Here is a 17,194-nt window from a genome sequence, read left to right as displayed (position 1 = left end):
CATTTTAGATCATTCAACATTCTAGTAGGACTAGCATTCCACGACCGGTTGAGAAAACAAAGCGGGCTCCTTTACGTTGGACCATTTCAAGATTATCACATAAGGTGTGGCTCGATACTGGGTTCCACACTGGAGATGCATAGGACAGGATAGGTCTAACATATGTATTGAATGCTTTCGCTTTGATTTTACATGAACAATTCCTCTGGTTCCTTTGAAGAAAAGATCTCTTTTGATTTGCCTTTTTGCATATTGTGTCAATATGAGTGTTCCACTTGAGCTTATTGTATTGTTCAGGGTTACTCCAAGGTATTTGGCGTTAGATACTTTCTCAAGCTCTGTTTGATGGATAGATATATTGATATATTTATATTGTACAAACTACAGACCAGACTGTATTAAGTTTTGAGCTCCAACCCTAACCCTAACTGATAATAACCCAATTCCTAGCCAATCTGATACGTAACCACACCCATACCCAACCCTACCAGGTCGCCTGCAGGTCCTGACACTATTCACGCATATCGGATCCGAAAAATAGATACATGTCTTTCGCCTTTATGAAGAAGCCTTCACCTCTTTAGAGACAGGAATAATATGAAAGCTTGAATCACTGATTGAAAAACAAAGATCAATCTCTTACCACTAAGCAAAGAAAAACAGTTTCAACCTTTCTATCAATTTCAGCTGATAAAAAGGGCGTCGGAATTAGAGGAGGGATGTCGACATTAGACCAAGTTACGGTAATTGATACTCACAATTTTTTAAGACTCAATTAAATTATCACCATATCGTTGACGTTTGTTTGTTTGTTTAACCATATATTTAAATTTGCGCTCAAAAATACTTAAATAAATAAGTTAATGATATTCAATATACTATTTGTATCTCTCAGAAAATAAACACTTACAGAACAACATAGTTTATCATTTAGAATACCCTTGTATTTGGACCATTCTATCGCGGGTGCAAAATAGGGTGGAAACTAAGTAGCACCCTCAGTGGGCAATCTCTATTAACCCGTCCTCGACCTCAACCCTGACCCTTGAAAAAGGCTGACCCTCGACCCTTGGAAAAAAGCCGACCCTCTACCAAAATACAATAAAAAGCCAACCCTGGGTAAAAAAATGCTTTAGCGCCTTTTATAAGAATTTTTTTGGATGAATATTCCAAAAACTGATCATTTAGAACACTTCAAGAATACTTCAAGAATAGTCGTCGGTGTGGGGGGGGAGGAGGATGAGAATATTCTTCACAAGGGGCATCATATTATTGACCAATATGTATGTATAATCAGCCTCGTATCCATATATCCCAGACTTAATATTTACATTTTACGTTGATGCACAAGAGATATTATGTGTGTGCAGACACCTTCTGTACTCTTTTTTTTCATAACTTAAACGTTTCAATGTTATAGCTCTTTTTTCAGAAATTGTAGAAATACAAAGAAAATAGCAAAGGCTTTATTAAAAACCTGTTCATTAGTTTTTACTAATTTTTTGTACAAAGACGTAGAATTACAGTGTGCTAAATATGAAAAAGCTCGTTTTTCGAAGAATAAAAATTTTGGGCCAAAAAATGCCCAATAAACCTGAATAAACAGGAAAAGTCTGTTATTACTAGTTTTTCCTAACTTTTTTCTATTTATAAAATAAAGATTTGATATTTGATACAGGACATTTTCTTCATACTATACAATTTCATGTCAGCATATAACTGTAACTAAAAAAGAAAACTGTGCTTTTACAGATTGAAATTTTAAAGGGTGTACTGATGAAAGAGATTTTCTAAACAATCTAAATAAAATCTTTGTTATTAGTAAAATGCCATCAAGATCTAAAACTGTTAAAAGAAAAGCTGAAGAAGATCAATCAGCAACAGACATCCCATCCTTTGAAAATCATGAAAAATATATTCAAAACATGGACCAAGATGCACTTATCCTAATTATAAAGGAAGCCTGGAATAATAAAAAAGAATCAATGCAAACCTATATGGACAGAGAAATCATGAAGTTAAGAAAAAATGATTGGTATAAAGCAACATCTTCTAGAGGAATCTTGAAAAAGAATTGGAATTTGTATGATGATGATCAAACTGAAGTTAAAGATATGAAATTGAATTTTAAAGATGATGACCTCATATTTGGAGTTTTTCTCAAAAAGGAGAAAGTGAAGGTCTCAGAAGGGGAGTTGGAAAATGATGAGAAAGATCTTACGTTTAAAGTCTTGAATGCAGGTTGTTCTAAATGTGGAGGTAGTGAGATTTTTAAATTCACCTTAGAAGAATCATTTGATAAAAAGAAGCAACGTGTATGTGTTGATGGACACATTCAGTGTCGTTGTCATACAGATTTCTGGGATACTGATGAAGAGTTTACATGGTATGCATACCCTAAATGAAATCTTAAAACATTTCTTCGTTTCTAACCAATATTATTACTCAACTTACCAAGTCTTTGTCACAGTATTTCTTTTTGATTTTAGAAAGAAAACTTTTTATTTTGTACATATTTTATTAGATTAAAAATGCATGTTCAAATAAATTCGTTTTTATTAATTTTTATAGTTTATTTTAAGTTTATTATATCTTTATTAGATCTGATCTTTACCACCTATTTTTGTTTGTTTCAGCAAAAATAATAAGAAAAATACAGAAAGAGGTAATAAATAACAACAAATAAATGCGAAATGGCATCTGAAGAAGAGATGATGAGACAGATGATGGGTTTCAGTGGCTTTGGTAAGAACTGTTTTGCATTTTTTTCCCTTGATTTGATAATCAACATCTAATTTCAACAATTTTTGTGCTAAATATTTTGAGGTAATAAATCACAATATGGTTCCCTCCGAATTCAAAACACTATTTGCTAATTTTTTAATCAACTAATATTTGATAATCAATCTACAAAGTACACGTTAAGCCTTTGGATGTTCTTAACTTTTTGAGTTTTAAGCCTAATGTTCTTACTTGTTCTTTAACATTTTGGCCAGCGAAGGCTTATACTGTTCTTGTATAGTTTGTTCTTATAAAATAAGGTACGTGTAGCCACTTAAGACTGATGATGACAAGCCATAGATGTTTGAGCTTTAGTTTTTCATCTACTCCTACTTGTCTCAGCACACTGATTGGTATATTTGGTTATGTCTGATAATGTCTTAACCTAGTGTTTTTTTGGAAATAAGAAGAGTTCTGATATTGGCTTTTTCAGTATAACTTAATGTTGATTACTAATCACCTAATGTGAAATTTTGATTTTTAGGTGCTGCCGAAAAACCACAAGTGAAACAATTTGAGAAAGTGTCACAACAGAGGATTGAAGAAGCAAAGCGAAAGGATGACAAAGATGAAGAGAAGACAAAAAATCAAACTGATTTTGATGTTGATGATGACGAGGAAGTTATTGGTCCATTGCCTCCTGGTTTTGGTCAAAGTGGTAATGAAGAAAAGAGTAAGGAGCCAAAAGAAAAAGGAAGTGAAGAAGCAAAACAAAAGAAAGACAGTGATGAGGAAAGTGAAGATGATGAAGAAGAGAATATCATTCAGAAAATCCCACGATCACATGAAATCACTCTTAAGCATGGTACCAAAGTCATATCTGCCCTTGCGCTAGATCCTTCTGGATCTCGACTCGCCTCCGGTGGATATAATTATGACGTCAAATTTTGGGATTTCAACAGCATGGATATTAATTTGCGTGCTTTTCGTACGATAGAGCCATTCGAGAGTCATTGGATTCACAGTTTGAAGTATAGCATAACTGGTGATATGCTTTTGATAGGTGCTGGTAATGCTCAACCCAAGGTTCTTGATCGTGATGGACACCAAGTATATGAATGTAAAAAAGGTGACCAGTATATTGTGGATATGAGGAACACCAAAGGACACATATCCATGGTGCGAAATTGTTGCTGGGATCCTAAAGATCGGAACATGTTTATTTCATCTGGCGATGATGGTACTGTTAGGTTGTGGGATATAAACACTGTACGTAAAAATAAGGAAGTTATCGTTGTTAAGGACATGCAGAGGAGAAAAACTGGTTGTACGTATTGTACTTTTAACCATGATGGAAAGTTGATTTTAGCTGCTGGCCAAGATGGCTCCATACAGGGTTGGGATACTAAGAAAATGTTTGTTAATACAAGTATCAAGATCCCGAACGCTCATACCAAAGGTAGTGAGACGTCTTGTCTTACTCTTGCTCATGATAATCGAACATTGATTTCAAGGGGTGGAGATGATACTGTCAAACAATGGGATTTGAGAAATGTCAAGAAACCAGTCGCTACTATGGATGGATTGACTACGTATTATTCAACCACGATGTGCTCTTTTAGTCCAGATGAGAAACTTCTATTAACAGGAACATCTACTAAGAAAGAGGGTGAAGGAAGTCTCCTTTTCTTGGAGAGAGACACATTTGAGACGGTGTATCAAGTGAAATTTGGTAAAGGTGTATCAGTGGTAACCTCGCTATGGCATCCGAAATTGAACCAGATTGTTGTTGGTTTGTCGGACGGTAATGTTAGAGTCTTGTTTGACCCAACTAAGAGTCGAAACGGTGCGACGTTGTGTGTTGGGAAAGTTAAACACAAACGAGTTGATCTTGGTGAAGAAATGATTAAGCCACAAATTGTTAACCCACATTCCCTACGCATGTACCGTGAGAAGAAGATAGACTCTGTGAAGAAGATGAAAGCCAAAATGCGTAAAGATCCGATCACGTCACATAAACCTGAAGCTCCAATGGGCACCGGTCATGGAGCTGGTGGTCGCCTTAAAGAAGGAATGAGTTTAACAGGATTTGTTGTTAAAAACATTGCGTTAGCTAAGAAAGACGATCTTAACCCTAGAGAAGCTTTATTGAGACACGCGAAGGAGGCAGAGAAAAATCCCTTTTGGATTTCACCAGCATACGCGAGCACTCAACCGAAGAAGATTTTTAAGGAAGAATCAAGCGAAGAAGAAGAGGAAGATGATATGGGACCTCTTGGGAAGCGACAGAAAACTCAGTAATTTTATATTGATCGTTAGTTGTACTATTTATATTTTAAATTTTAAAACTCCATACTCTAATCAATTTTTACCACAAAGACTTTCCTACTATTATCTAACCTAGCTAATAATCTTTCATCCTTTGAATTATTAATCCCAATTAGTTCCTGAATGACTGACCCTCCATCAAGCTATGAAAAAGATGATTTGTATTTAGGCTCCCAATTACTATTGTATACCAAGCTTCTTGCTTTTACGTTTACATTTTGGTGAATTTTGCAAGTTTTCTGGATTTGCGCCAAGGTGATCAATGGTTGATCACTTGAATGATCTATTAAATAGAAATAAAAGAACATACTGTTTTCTTCAGTATTTTTTTCCTTTGACAGATAAAAATTTAATAAATTGAAAAAAGATAAACATGGAATAACTTAAAGTTAAAGCAAAATGTTTAGAAGGGAATTATGGAGGGGAACATTACGTCATCAAAAGACATCAAAACAAATATGGTGGATGACTTGCAGGAACTTGCAACAAGAGGTACACATGAATGATTCTTTGGATTTTTTACCCTTCGAAGAAAGCCTATTATATTACTCCTATTTTTAGATTTCCAGCTTATTAGGCTCCTTTGAATTGTTTGCCCATAAATGTTCTTAAAAGTTCCTCATATGATTCCTTTAAAAACTATCCAGACTAAAGTATCAATTGACAGAGCTCTTTGAGACTGGAGGTTATGAAATTAACAATATACCCAATCAACATAATATACCATACCTGATTAGTTTGGTAAAATTGAGAAATGACATCGATTCTTTCTACAGATTCTTTTTAATAACAAGGGATTTGTTCAAAAACCTAATTAAACGTTTCTTTCATAGTCTTGGGTGAAATGGCTGTACGACAATGATGAAAACTTGGACAAATTGAAAGGTGGAATGAAGGCTAGTTTATTGACCAAACGAAATCATCAGAAAGGAGATCTGATACCTTATGTAAGCCAAACCTCTTTTCTACGTGTACTAGGTTTTAAGGAGATCACTTCGATAGAGAATATCCTTAGGGTTGTTTTACACACTAATTTTATCGGCCAGCACAAAATCTTCAAAATATCTACTTTAGCCAAAATCTGTAACCAGTTGAACATAGGTCGTTTCAGATTTTCGCTTGGAGAAAAGGATTGAATGAAGTTATTGCATTGGCGTAAAAAGAAGCCATTTCATTGTCTTTTCAAACTGTCAAATATTTGGTAAAGAATAGGTAAGGGAATGCAATTCAGAAGATCGGACGTTTAAAATAGAGCTAAGAATGTCCGAAAGCACAGAATGTTCTGATGGGAGCTGGTTAAGTGGTCCGGTTAGTCTACCGTTTCTATACAACATACATTTCCGCAATCTCATAAAATCGGAAATTTGTGTTTTAAAAGACCTAATCATTTAAAGTAATGCTGAATTACTTTTTTTTTTACTATCGATGAAATTTGACCACTTTTTAGGCTAATTTTAGTTACAGACAGGGGGTTTCTTTTTAAGAAAATGACATAACTCTAGTATAGAATGCTAAGCAACTATGATTTTAAAAAGATATGGAAGTAAGAAAAACTGAATGGCATTATTGTAGTTTATAAAAACTTATATTATCCCATAATAATTATCGTATCGTTATAAAACACCTGTATTACAGTATTACGCAGATTATAAACGACTTCAGTCTACGTAATCTCGTAATATTGAAATATCAAGAATTCTGTAAAGTCGGACTTATTACTATCTTGGAGCGTTCCTCGACGTATAATCTCTCATAACATGATATTTTGTTTCTGTTTCAGACGTTTGCTCAAGACTTTGTGTCACATTATGGTACTCTAAAGAACATGGTAACTAACTGGGCTTTCTTATTGGGTGTTTTACAGACGTCGATATCACTTCAAGTCTTTCATCTTACATTCGAATATCTAATTACATAAGTTTGTCTAGAATAAAAGGGAACAGAGTTTTGTATAAATAAAAATCCATAAAACAATTAATCTTACCTCGGAACTTGGAATAATTGTAAACATTGAAATTCCTTCAGTGTTGCAACTTTTCCGTTTGTAGACGGAGTCTGATTTTGAGCTTTCCGACCATATTGGCCAAAGGTGGTTGCAATACTTTCACTAGAAAATCAAGGCACTTATATCAGCCTATACAGGTGTTTGGATGAAAGAAATAAAATAATTAGGTCAAAAAATATTAGTATTTTTTCTTTATTTTATATGAATTAAATTTGTTTTTCCAGACCCACTGTAGTTGTACTTTGCTCTCTTATTTAGGAGAATAAGTCACGATTCTTCCAATTGCTATCAGAAAAACTCGGTTGTAATAATGAAGACATCCAAAACAATATGAAGCTGCTAAAAGAATCCATGGTAAATATTCCGATGATATCAACCTTTTTGTCTAGCTCCCCTGAAAGTGTTAAAACAGTTGAAGCTCGCTAATTCGACGGTCTTCTATTCGATATGCTCCTTTATTTGATAAAAATCCAATCCCCCCCCCCCTTTTGAAAGAAAGGATAAAGTCACAGAACGACGGTATTTAATGGGAGAAACATGGTAAACATTTTCAGTACCGCTCTTTCTAAGCAATTTATCGAGTTAAAAATGACGTAGTTCCAAAGAATAACATGTATTTTTTTTTTCAATTCTAAGACCCCATTTCTATGTATTGGGATTTACTGGAATTTAAGGTGAATTTCAGTGAAAAGTCATTATGGTTTCACATTGTACATCGGTACCACAAATACCATTAATTTGGGTCGATTCATTAGCTTTAGAGAGTTTTGAGGGTGGTGGAGTGACCGAAGCGATTTGGATAACCCGCGGGTTTGTTCCGCTAAATCGAGGACGGTAAAAGTGCTGATTTAGCTTCGTCCCCGGTCAATCAGAATATATAAACAAATAGAAGCCTACCGTCACCGTCGATGAAAAACACAGATACGTAAACTCGCTTTTACCTTCCACCAAAGGAACAGAACTTAGCTCAACACATTTTTCTTTTTGCGCAGGATACGAGAGACAAACTCACACACCGTCATCGTCATCAACTCTCCGCTAGCCTGACTCCCACTTACAAACAATTATTTGATGATGTCAGCAAATTGGAAGATGGTGTAGGATTCCTTGTGGATATGAGAAAAGATTTATTGGTATGGGCTTATAGTTTTATTACACGTTTTTTATAAGCACCAGATCCTTAAGGCTCGAACCCAGAAGTAAGCCTCGATCCCAGAAGTAAGCCAAACAGTTTTTACTATCGAATAACTTTTCCTTGCACCCTCACCCGAACATGTTTCTGCCAAAGCTGAAAGGAAATCTTTAACGTATGAGCACTCTCGTTTCGCGTCACAACAAACCAGGTGGAACTTAACTTAAACTTTCATTTTTATATAAAAACTCCATCAAACTCCTATCTCCACTGGGTAGATCCACCCACTATTATAAAACACAGAATCTCCCATCCGCACACATTACTTTCTTTTATCACTTTTAACCCTTTCCGGATGAGAGTTACTTTTTCAAAAAAGAAATTAAAAATATTCTGCATGACTTCTCAAATAGACCTCAAATCTTACTCAAAATTTCCTGCTTTTTCTATCGGTAGCTTAACGAGCTCTTGGGAAGGCTTAGTTCTCGAGATATCCTCGTTTGGAGTAGGCTTTTTAGCATTCGATCTCACGCAATAGACGATATCGGCTTTCGATAAATGCAATGCATTCTGGTTTCTAGGGACTCTCAAAGGAATTATAATCTATTATAATTGATCTATTATAATTCCTTTGAGAGTCCCTAGAAACCAGAATGCATTGCATTAATCGGAAGCCGATATCGTCTATTAGAAAAGGGGATAGACTCCCTCACTCCCGGCTCCACCGACAGCCACCAGATGAATTACTTACTACTACTTTAGTATGGATCACCCAGTGCCCCACACGTACAGAAATGTTTAAAGCTAAGTAATTCGCACCAGAACAATGAAACAAGGATATGTGGGACGTAAAAATAAAAGGCTACTCGACCACTCTTTTTCTCATAGTTCTCACAAAGGAAAGGATTTGTGCCGAAAACACTGGAGTTGCAAACATTCGATACTTTTTTGAAAGAACACTTAGCTCAATGGTTTGCTGGTGGATTTCTGGATCTTCACCAAGTCACGTGGGATGAAACATCTGCTGACCTCATGGAAAAGGTTTGGTATTTATTTAGCTCTTCATCGTCAGGCTGATATTATAACAGTTCGTTTTCACATATTGAAAAAAACTTTTTCCCGAACACACTTTATAATTTTGTTTTACGGGGATTTCATTTTTCAATTTTTCCTCCAAGTGAATAATTCTTGCTCAATATTGATCAATTTCATTACATCCCAACACTTCGAATTTAAATATATTCTTCTCAAAATTAACCCGTCAACTTCGAAAACTCCTTCAACAATTAAAGGGGTTTCTATGTGGAAAATTGACTACCTTAAGTGGATTAATTTTGGCGTGGATTTAATTTGGCGATTTGCCCTAAATGAGATTTTTGGCGGGGATTTAATTTGGCCAATGTTAAGGTGTTAGGCACTGGTGAACTAAATATTACGAAGTATTTTACTAAAAAAATATTATCCATATAAAATTATATCCTTCAAAAAATTTGTTGAATTTTGCGATTTTCGTCAAACCTCGCCAAACTTTGCCAAATTCGCCAAATTTAAAATTCCGGCCAAAATTAACCCACTTAAGGTATAAGGCTCTTTAAATTACCGATGGGCGTTCCCATTTTGAGGAAGCCATTAAAATGAACATAAAAAGTTTTAATAGTTTCGTTATTTTCAGTTAATGAAATACGAAGCAGTACATCCTATTGTCAATTGGAATGATCTGAAGAAGCGTGCAGCGGTTGGTCGAAGGATCTTCATGTTTTCACATCGTTTGATGCCTGGTGAACCACTTGTTGTATTATATGTGTTGCTTGGCAACCATATACCAAATAATATACAGGTTGTTCGAGTCAAAGTTTCTGATTACTGAATATAGATGGATTGACGAATAAGAGTATTCGACTCCCGGGGGTGTACTAGGTTTGTGAGATGACGGGTATGTACCGCCCGACTTTTGGCGGTGGGGCCCTTGGAGGGACTAAAACTGACCTTTAAAGGAAAAACCAGAATTTTCATAAATTATATGAATGATGACTGATTTTACAACCCTTAAGAAGACTGGAATTAGATTTTGTGATTTTTACGACCCTTAGTGGGATTTCGAAGATCGAAAAAAGGCACACTTAAAGGTAGCACATACCCGTACCTTCCTTTTACCTAAGTGACCCTACCGAAATTCGACTGCGGTGCATAAGGGCGGTTCAGTCACTGGCCGCCTCTGACAAAGAATTTAAAAATATGGTACTTGATGGTCTCTCTGCTTTGTGCTTAAAACGTTTTGGGATATCCACCAAACGGAACAAAGTGAGAAGTAACTCCCATCAAACGATGAATTTAACACATAGTATCAAGTGTTAAGTTTAAGAAGAATTCTGCGTGTCCAGGGAGTACAACACGTGTCCAAGAAGAAGAAAAGTCCAGAGGTCGACATTAAAAACATAAAATATCTTCCACCTCAATTAGGAGATTTTAATATAGAAAGAAACACTCATTAAAAGCAGTCTTTATTCTAAATTTCACTGTTTTTTCTCTTTAAGAACGTCTTGAGTTCAGAACAAAGCGTAGAGGACAAAGAAGAAATAACAACAGCAACATTTTATTCTATCTCATCCACGCAAAGAGGTTGTTTTATGATCTTTTTTGGAGGGGTCAAGAGGTCTTCAATACCGAAATTCCAGCAATTCTATCCCTAAATACCGTAATACCGGACAAAATTTAACAATTTCTTCAAAAAAAGGTTTATCTGTTTAGGCTTTTCAATCCGTTTCAGTCCATGCTCTTATTTAACTTTTCACGAGCAAAAAATAAAGGTCTCAATTCTAGCGTTAGAATGGATTATGGGATAAAGTGAAAAATAACAAGAAGCCTGTTGGCTTGAAGGCCCAGCGAAAAGTAACGTGTTGAAAACGAGCGTGCAAAACAGCAAATGTATGACCCTGTTGACATGGATCAAAGTGAAGACAGGGAAAATTTTTCCAAAATCGCCGCTGTACTTCTCATTGGTTAGACGCTTGAAATTTTATTGAATGGTCTCCTACCAACCGGCACAGGTTCACCCGGTTGAATACTCTTAGGTACCGTGAGATTGGGTAACTTGCATCAGTGGAGGCTAACATAACATGCATAACATGCATAGCCCTCAAATGAAAGACCTGGCTGGTCATTAAAATACAACTACGCAGCTCCGCTCGCAGCTCTACTCTACCATTTTTGTTTTGATTTAATTTTGTATTTTAATGACCAGCCAGGTCTTTCATTTGAGGGCTATGCATGTTAGCCTCCACTGATGCAAGTTACCCAATCTCACGGTACCTAATAGTTGGGGGGTTTGGAATAAGCGGGGTGAGGTTGGAAAAAATCTCAAAACTTAATAAGCGGGGGGGGGGGTGGAATAAAAATGTCCTAGGTGGAAAAATTTCCATAAATTATGCGCGCCCATAGAAAAATATTTTAAAAAACCCGCGAATATATAGTGAGTGGGCGCTTTTTAACCAATTAGGTGCACTCACATATTCAGGGAGAAATATCCCTGTTAGTTGGACCAGACAGTAAACCAGAAAAATAATCTTTAAAAAACTAGACGATAAAATAGTTTACGGTCTGCATATCAAGGCTAATAAGATTCATGAGATTTAATGTGAGTTAACAGTTAATGTGAGTGATAGATCCAGAAATGACCATTTTCACTCTTCATGCATTGTAACCATGAAAAATGTGTCAATCTAGTTCAAATTTACCCATGAGCTGCATTTTAGTGTCAATTAACAGATTCCAGAATCAGTTTATACTTTAAATAATTATGTGAGTCGAGTTTGAAAAATCAAGCCACCGATCGTTTAATGCGACAGATCCAGAAATGACAATTTTATTTAATATATGTGTAGAATCATGAAAAAAGTCCCAATCAGCCAATCTTGTTCAAATTTACACATGAGCTGCATTTTAGTCTCCATTAACATGATTCCATAATCAGCTTATTTGAAATTATTCTGTGTCGAGTTTGACAAATCAAGCCACCAATCGTCAAACGAGACAGATCCAGAAATAACCATTTTCACGCGTAGCATCATGGAAAAAGTTCCAATCTTGTTCCAATTTACACATGGGCTCCATTTTAGTGTCCATTACCAAATTCCAGAATCAGTTTACTTGAAATAATTATGTGTTGAGTTTGAAAATCATACCACGTCCCACCACTGACCACCGTTGTCTTAACAGCCTGAACAGCGACAGATCCAGAAGTGACTGTTTTCTTATGTAGCATCAAGAAAAAAGTTCCAATCTTATTCAATTTTACACATCAGCTGCATTTCAGTTTATTTATTTCTATGTCAGAAGTCATTATTTCCTAAAAATTTATAAAGTCTTTTTGAAAACAAGAAACTAAAAATGAAAGTGATTTAAGGTAGAATTTTCACTCATAAAACTTTATGAAAACTTGAGCAAAGACTATAAGATATGGCATAATGTTGAAAAAGGTTTATAAAGAAAAATAATTACAAAATTTCTTTGGTTTGAAAGTCTCTTGACCACTAAAGCAAAGAAAATGTTCAAGAAAGTATGAATCAACCTCCTCGCTTCGACCGCCATCTTGCTTTGTTTTGAAAATTGTTTTGAAGGAGCGCGGAATCAGAAAATATATATTTTATAGCCAGTATCCGACTTTAGCAAGCTTTTCCCTCTCCAGACGGCAAAATTAAAAAGTGTGTTACTGGTTTTCTACCAAAACGGACAGACAGATACACGGACGGAAAAGTGCTAATGAAAGGCCCCATTGCGAGCGCTGGGCCAATGAATTTATTACCATATAAATATTCATTTTATTTAAATTCTTTCACCGACAGGTCTTGATGGGATCGGTCTCGGCAACGTGTTGATTAAAAGAGTTGTGGAAGAGTTACGTCGTGAATTCCATAACATGAAAACCTTCGTTACTTTATCCCCAATCCCTGGATTTAAACGATGGTTAGATCAACAGATCAAAAATCATAAAGGTAAAAGATTTAAACTTATTTTTACTGGTTGATTCCCCTTCGACCTTATAAGTTAATTCGTATTGATAATTTTCCCGCCGATATTTCAAGATGTCCTCGACTTCTCTGTAAACCCCCCCTCCCAGCGGGTTTGGGTGAATGAGAACTTCGACCCCCGGGACACTTGCCGTATTATGCTGGATATAATGTTTTTCAGTGTTGATAATCCTACATTCATCCTACATTCAATTTTAATCTTTTTTTTTCATTAGAAGGAGTTTCATCGCGTTATGGAGATCTCCTTGAAAGTTCTGCTATGGTATGTCAAACCATTTTATAAAAATATAGTATTAGTTCCCGTGTTTTAGAGCATCTTTTATCTACATCGATGTTCCGTACCCACATTTATTGATTTATTTTTATCTTTTCCTTTAGTGTCATACTTTGATACGAATGTAGATTATAATTTAAATAACATTTTAATGGTCATTCTGTATATATTTTTCGTGTAAACAATATTTCGACCTGCTTGGTGCAGGTCTTCGTCAGGTCTAAACAATACAAACGGTTGAAGGAGCTACCTTGACTTTTTTTTGAACTGAAGAGAACAAATTTGATAGAAAAGTGCGAGAAGCATTGGAAATCCAATTCCGTCAGACGGCGCCACATAGTGACCATGGTCTTAATTTAGACGATGGTCAGTATGTGACATCTAGGTTTTGGAAGCCAATGCTCTCGCACATTAGGGAGAAGACACTACATTGACTTTTTTGACGTCAAAAAAAAAGTCAAGGTAGCGCCTTCAACCGTTTGTATTGTTTAGACCTGACGAAGACCTGCACCAAGCAGGTCGAAATATTGTTTACACGAAAAATATATACAGAATGACCATTAAAATGTTATTTAAATTTTTATCTTTTATCTTTTTTCACACCATTTTGGCTGGTATTTGACATCAAACGTCGATTTTCCGCCCAAGGGAAAGATCTTCAAAGGGAGGGTAAAGATTTTTAAATCAGATTTATAATAAACTTGCTAAAAAACATAATTTATTGATAAAAGGGAATCTACTGAAAGCTTACTTTTTAAAGACAATATTATTAAAATGAGGGGAGAGAATGACGTCGAAAGTTAAAATTATCGTTGCAAAGTACTGAAAAAATGACAGTGAATTTTGCGAAAAAAAGGAAATCTTAAAAGGAGGGTTGAGCTATCTGCGCATTTTGGGGGTAGCAATGACTGTAAAAAGGTTTTAAAATATCTTATTTTCAATCTTTGCATATACCAGGAACACCTCAGAGATGATGGCTGGGTGAAGGATATGAAAAAATGTAATCAATTACAACCAGTTCTTCAATCGTTATGTGCAAGGTAATTTCTAGACGATGGTATCAACTGAAAAATCGGTACATGAGGTTAAAGCCGCTCATGGCTGTAGAGAATCTATGTTTAAGTGAACAGTTATTAGGCAACAGCTACATCTAGAAATAATCCGTATTTGTAGATGTAGTTTGTTCCCTTCTTAGCCTATACTATAGTCAGTCTACAATCAGCGCCGAAATATATCGGCAATTTTGCGTATTTTAACGTTTTTCAGAATTTATAGGTTGGGCGAGAATTGCAGTTTCAGTACTTCCACTTTGCTTCATTGGATTTTTCGATTTGGGAGGGGTTGTGTAGCTTCCAGGCTATATTCTCAGCCTTATTGGAATATTTTTGAGCTATATATATTTTAGATCCTGAGATCCGATGTCTTAAGTCTAATGTTAAAACTGAGATTTAAAACTCTACTTCCAAACTGTACTTCAAAGCGCTTAAAAATCACTTGCCTCAAAATTTTGAAGGAATTCCCCTTTTGTGCCAAATATTTCGGCGCTGATTGTAGCTAGGCTACACTAGGCGTGTCTTGCGTGGAGGAATCAGGGTCTGCTAGAAGGTTCTATATTTTAAATCAATTTCCCTGAATCGGTCAATATGAAGTCTGCACACAGACCGGATATCTACGGCTAATTTTAAAATTCATTGTCGTAGAAACGATAAACATGAGATACACCTTGGTACAGAATAGTCAATATGATGTTATTGCGAAGGTTTCATGGATATGTTATTTGGTTAATATGTTAAAATTATTTGGTTTAAAAATTGATTAATTTTTTTTTCTAGATATTTGTTGCACGAGAAGCGACGAGGCTTTGCGATGGACCCTGTCGGTAAGAAATTTCTTTTCATCTCTCATTCTTTGCCACAGAAAGTAATGTAATGTAAAGTACCTTTGTGGTCAAGGCCCTTTTTCAGACGCTAAAATATCTGACTTTGTCGATTATAAATTCTTTTAACCACTTTTCAAGGTTGTTTTTTTCGGAGAAAACGGTCTAAAATTATATTTGTTAGTGTACAATTTTTTTTTCTGTCAGGGACCCATTTTTCGAACTCCAGGAGAACGCCCTCGGTAGCTGTTAAGGTCAGTCCCCCCTGAACTCCTTGACGCGTCACTGATACGGAAATTTAACTACTTTTTCAGCAAATTTCCATTTACGAAATGGTGCATCTTTGTGGCGCATCAACTGGCTTGCAAACACTGAACCTCGTGGCTTGAAGTCCTCACATACGCTCATGGTCAACTATCGATACGACTTATCACAGATTGAAACGAACAATTTAAAGTATGTAATGGGCGGAGAAATTACCGCCTCTGAAAGTGTTTTGGAAATTGTGAGTTAGGTGGAACTTTACGATTATAAAAATTGATGGCTTTTGATTTAGAGTACAAAATTTACCAAAATGTTGTAGATTGATTTATTTTAAAGATTTTTGGCCCTTGAAATCGAAGCGTAACAAATTTGCTTTAAACAAAATACGAAACTCTGCTGTTATCAATAAACCAAATATGAAATATTACAATTTCAATAACCCTTTAAGTTCCAATCTTTTTAAAAACGGTTCGACCTATTTCACCTTAACGTAAAATGAGTAGTGTCTAAATGTTAAATGTATATATCCTTTAAAGTAAAAAAGAAAGGGGACCCCTTCCCATTGGAAAAATTATCGTATAAAAATATCGTCCCCGGTGGAAAATTATCATTTGATTTTTGTCCCCACTGAAAATAATCAAATAAGCTAATCCTCACTGCATAATATTATGCTATTTCCCCATCCCCCTGAATTTTCTGACTTGAAAACAAAAGAATTCAAATCACCAGCCATAAAAAATATGGAAATATCGATCCCCATCGAATTTCAGGCCGTTATTTTTATCCAGACTGGCTGAAAAAATCCTACCGGGTCTGCGATAGAGCGTATGTGTGTCGTTTTTTTTTAATTATTGATTTTCTTTTCTTTTGATTTGTAAAAATTAGAATATATTTTGATAGGTATTGTTTTACATGGGAAAATTTTATGCATACATTTAGTTAAAACTGCCATATTGCTATTTCAAACTTTTTGTCTAATATTGCTTAAAAAAACTCACATTTTAAATTTGAAGTAATGGTCTATTCGCTTTAACTAGGCCTTTAAATAGGCCCATTTCGCGCGCTTTTTATTTTCGCGTACGTATTCCGCGCCAAAATTAATGGAATTAATGTATGTGAAGAATTTGCTAAAAAGTGGCAGGTGAAAAATAATTAGTGCACACTTAAATGGATATGCTTTGAGATTGTTAAAAGACCTGTCTAACACAACAAACATACGGCATACGCGTAGGTACACCGAAATGTGAAGTTCATAAAACAAAAAAGTAACGATTTATACCATGAAGATTGCTTGCTATAGCTATTTTTCAGCTGACACTCTCTAATTCGACATGCTCCATTATTCGATGATATTGAAAGTCACCGTCAACAAGAAACTCTCATAAACAACGCTCTACTTTTCTATACGCTCCCATATCCGATGAAAATCGAATTCCACTTGAAAATCCAATAAGAGAACTGTACATACGTAAATGAAAATATCAAAATATTTAAAAAACAATAACATTTAAGATGTAAGTTAGTACGGCTTCGATGGTTAAATTATTAAGAACAATTTAAGGCTTTG

General features: G+C 35.3%; 2 protein-coding genes across 4 annotated transcripts; both read left to right on the top strand.

The window, feature by feature from the left end:
• Nucleotides 1–2,634: 2,634 nt before the first annotated feature.
• Nucleotides 2,635–5,124, top strand: LOC136806430 (WD repeat-containing protein 70-like). The gene is made up of 2 exons (XM_067063004.1): nucleotides 2,635–2,745; nucleotides 3,266–5,124. Exons 1-2 carry the CDS (start codon nucleotides 2,694–2,696, stop codon nucleotides 5,020–5,022), a joined length of 1,809 nt encoding a protein of 602 aa, XP_066919105.1. The 5' UTR covers nucleotides 2,635–2,693; the 3' UTR covers nucleotides 5,023–5,124.
• A 255-nt stretch (nucleotides 5,125–5,379) lies between these two features.
• On the top strand, nucleotides 5,380–16,609 carry LOC136806429 (malonyl-CoA decarboxylase, mitochondrial-like). Of its 3 annotated transcripts, none has more exons than XM_067063002.1 (13): nucleotides 5,380–5,541; nucleotides 5,883–5,996; nucleotides 6,830–6,877; nucleotides 7,313–7,408; nucleotides 8,047–8,187; nucleotides 9,075–9,227; nucleotides 9,859–10,023; nucleotides 10,721–10,805; nucleotides 13,028–13,177; nucleotides 13,429–13,475; nucleotides 14,445–14,527; nucleotides 15,320–15,366; nucleotides 15,678–16,609. In XM_067063002.1, exons 1-13 carry the CDS (start codon nucleotides 5,449–5,451, stop codon nucleotides 15,875–15,877), a joined length of 1,422 nt encoding a protein of 473 aa, XP_066919103.1. In that variant the 5' UTR covers nucleotides 5,380–5,448; the 3' UTR covers nucleotides 15,878–16,609. The 3 variants fall into 3 exon arrangements, with proteins under 3 accessions (XP_066919103.1, XP_066919102.1, XP_066919104.1); XM_067063001.1 differs by having other exon boundaries at nucleotides 13,426–13,475; XM_067063003.1 differs by lacking the exons at nucleotides 5,380–5,541; nucleotides 5,883–5,996 and adding an exon at nucleotides 6,249–6,357 and having other exon boundaries at nucleotides 13,426–13,475.
• The last annotated feature ends 585 nt before the right edge of the window (nucleotides 16,610–17,194 follow it).

The sequence above is a fragment of the Clytia hemisphaerica genome, unplaced genomic scaffold, assembly GCF_902728285.1.
Source record: "Clytia hemisphaerica strain Z4C2 unplaced genomic scaffold, Clytia hemisphaerica genome assembly, whole genome shotgun sequence".
NCBI classification, from domain to species: Eukaryota; Metazoa; Cnidaria; class Hydrozoa; order Leptothecata; family Clytiidae; genus Clytia; species Clytia hemisphaerica.
The sequence above is the reverse complement of the archived record's forward strand: the minus strand, read 5'-3'. Positions and strand labels throughout refer to the sequence as shown.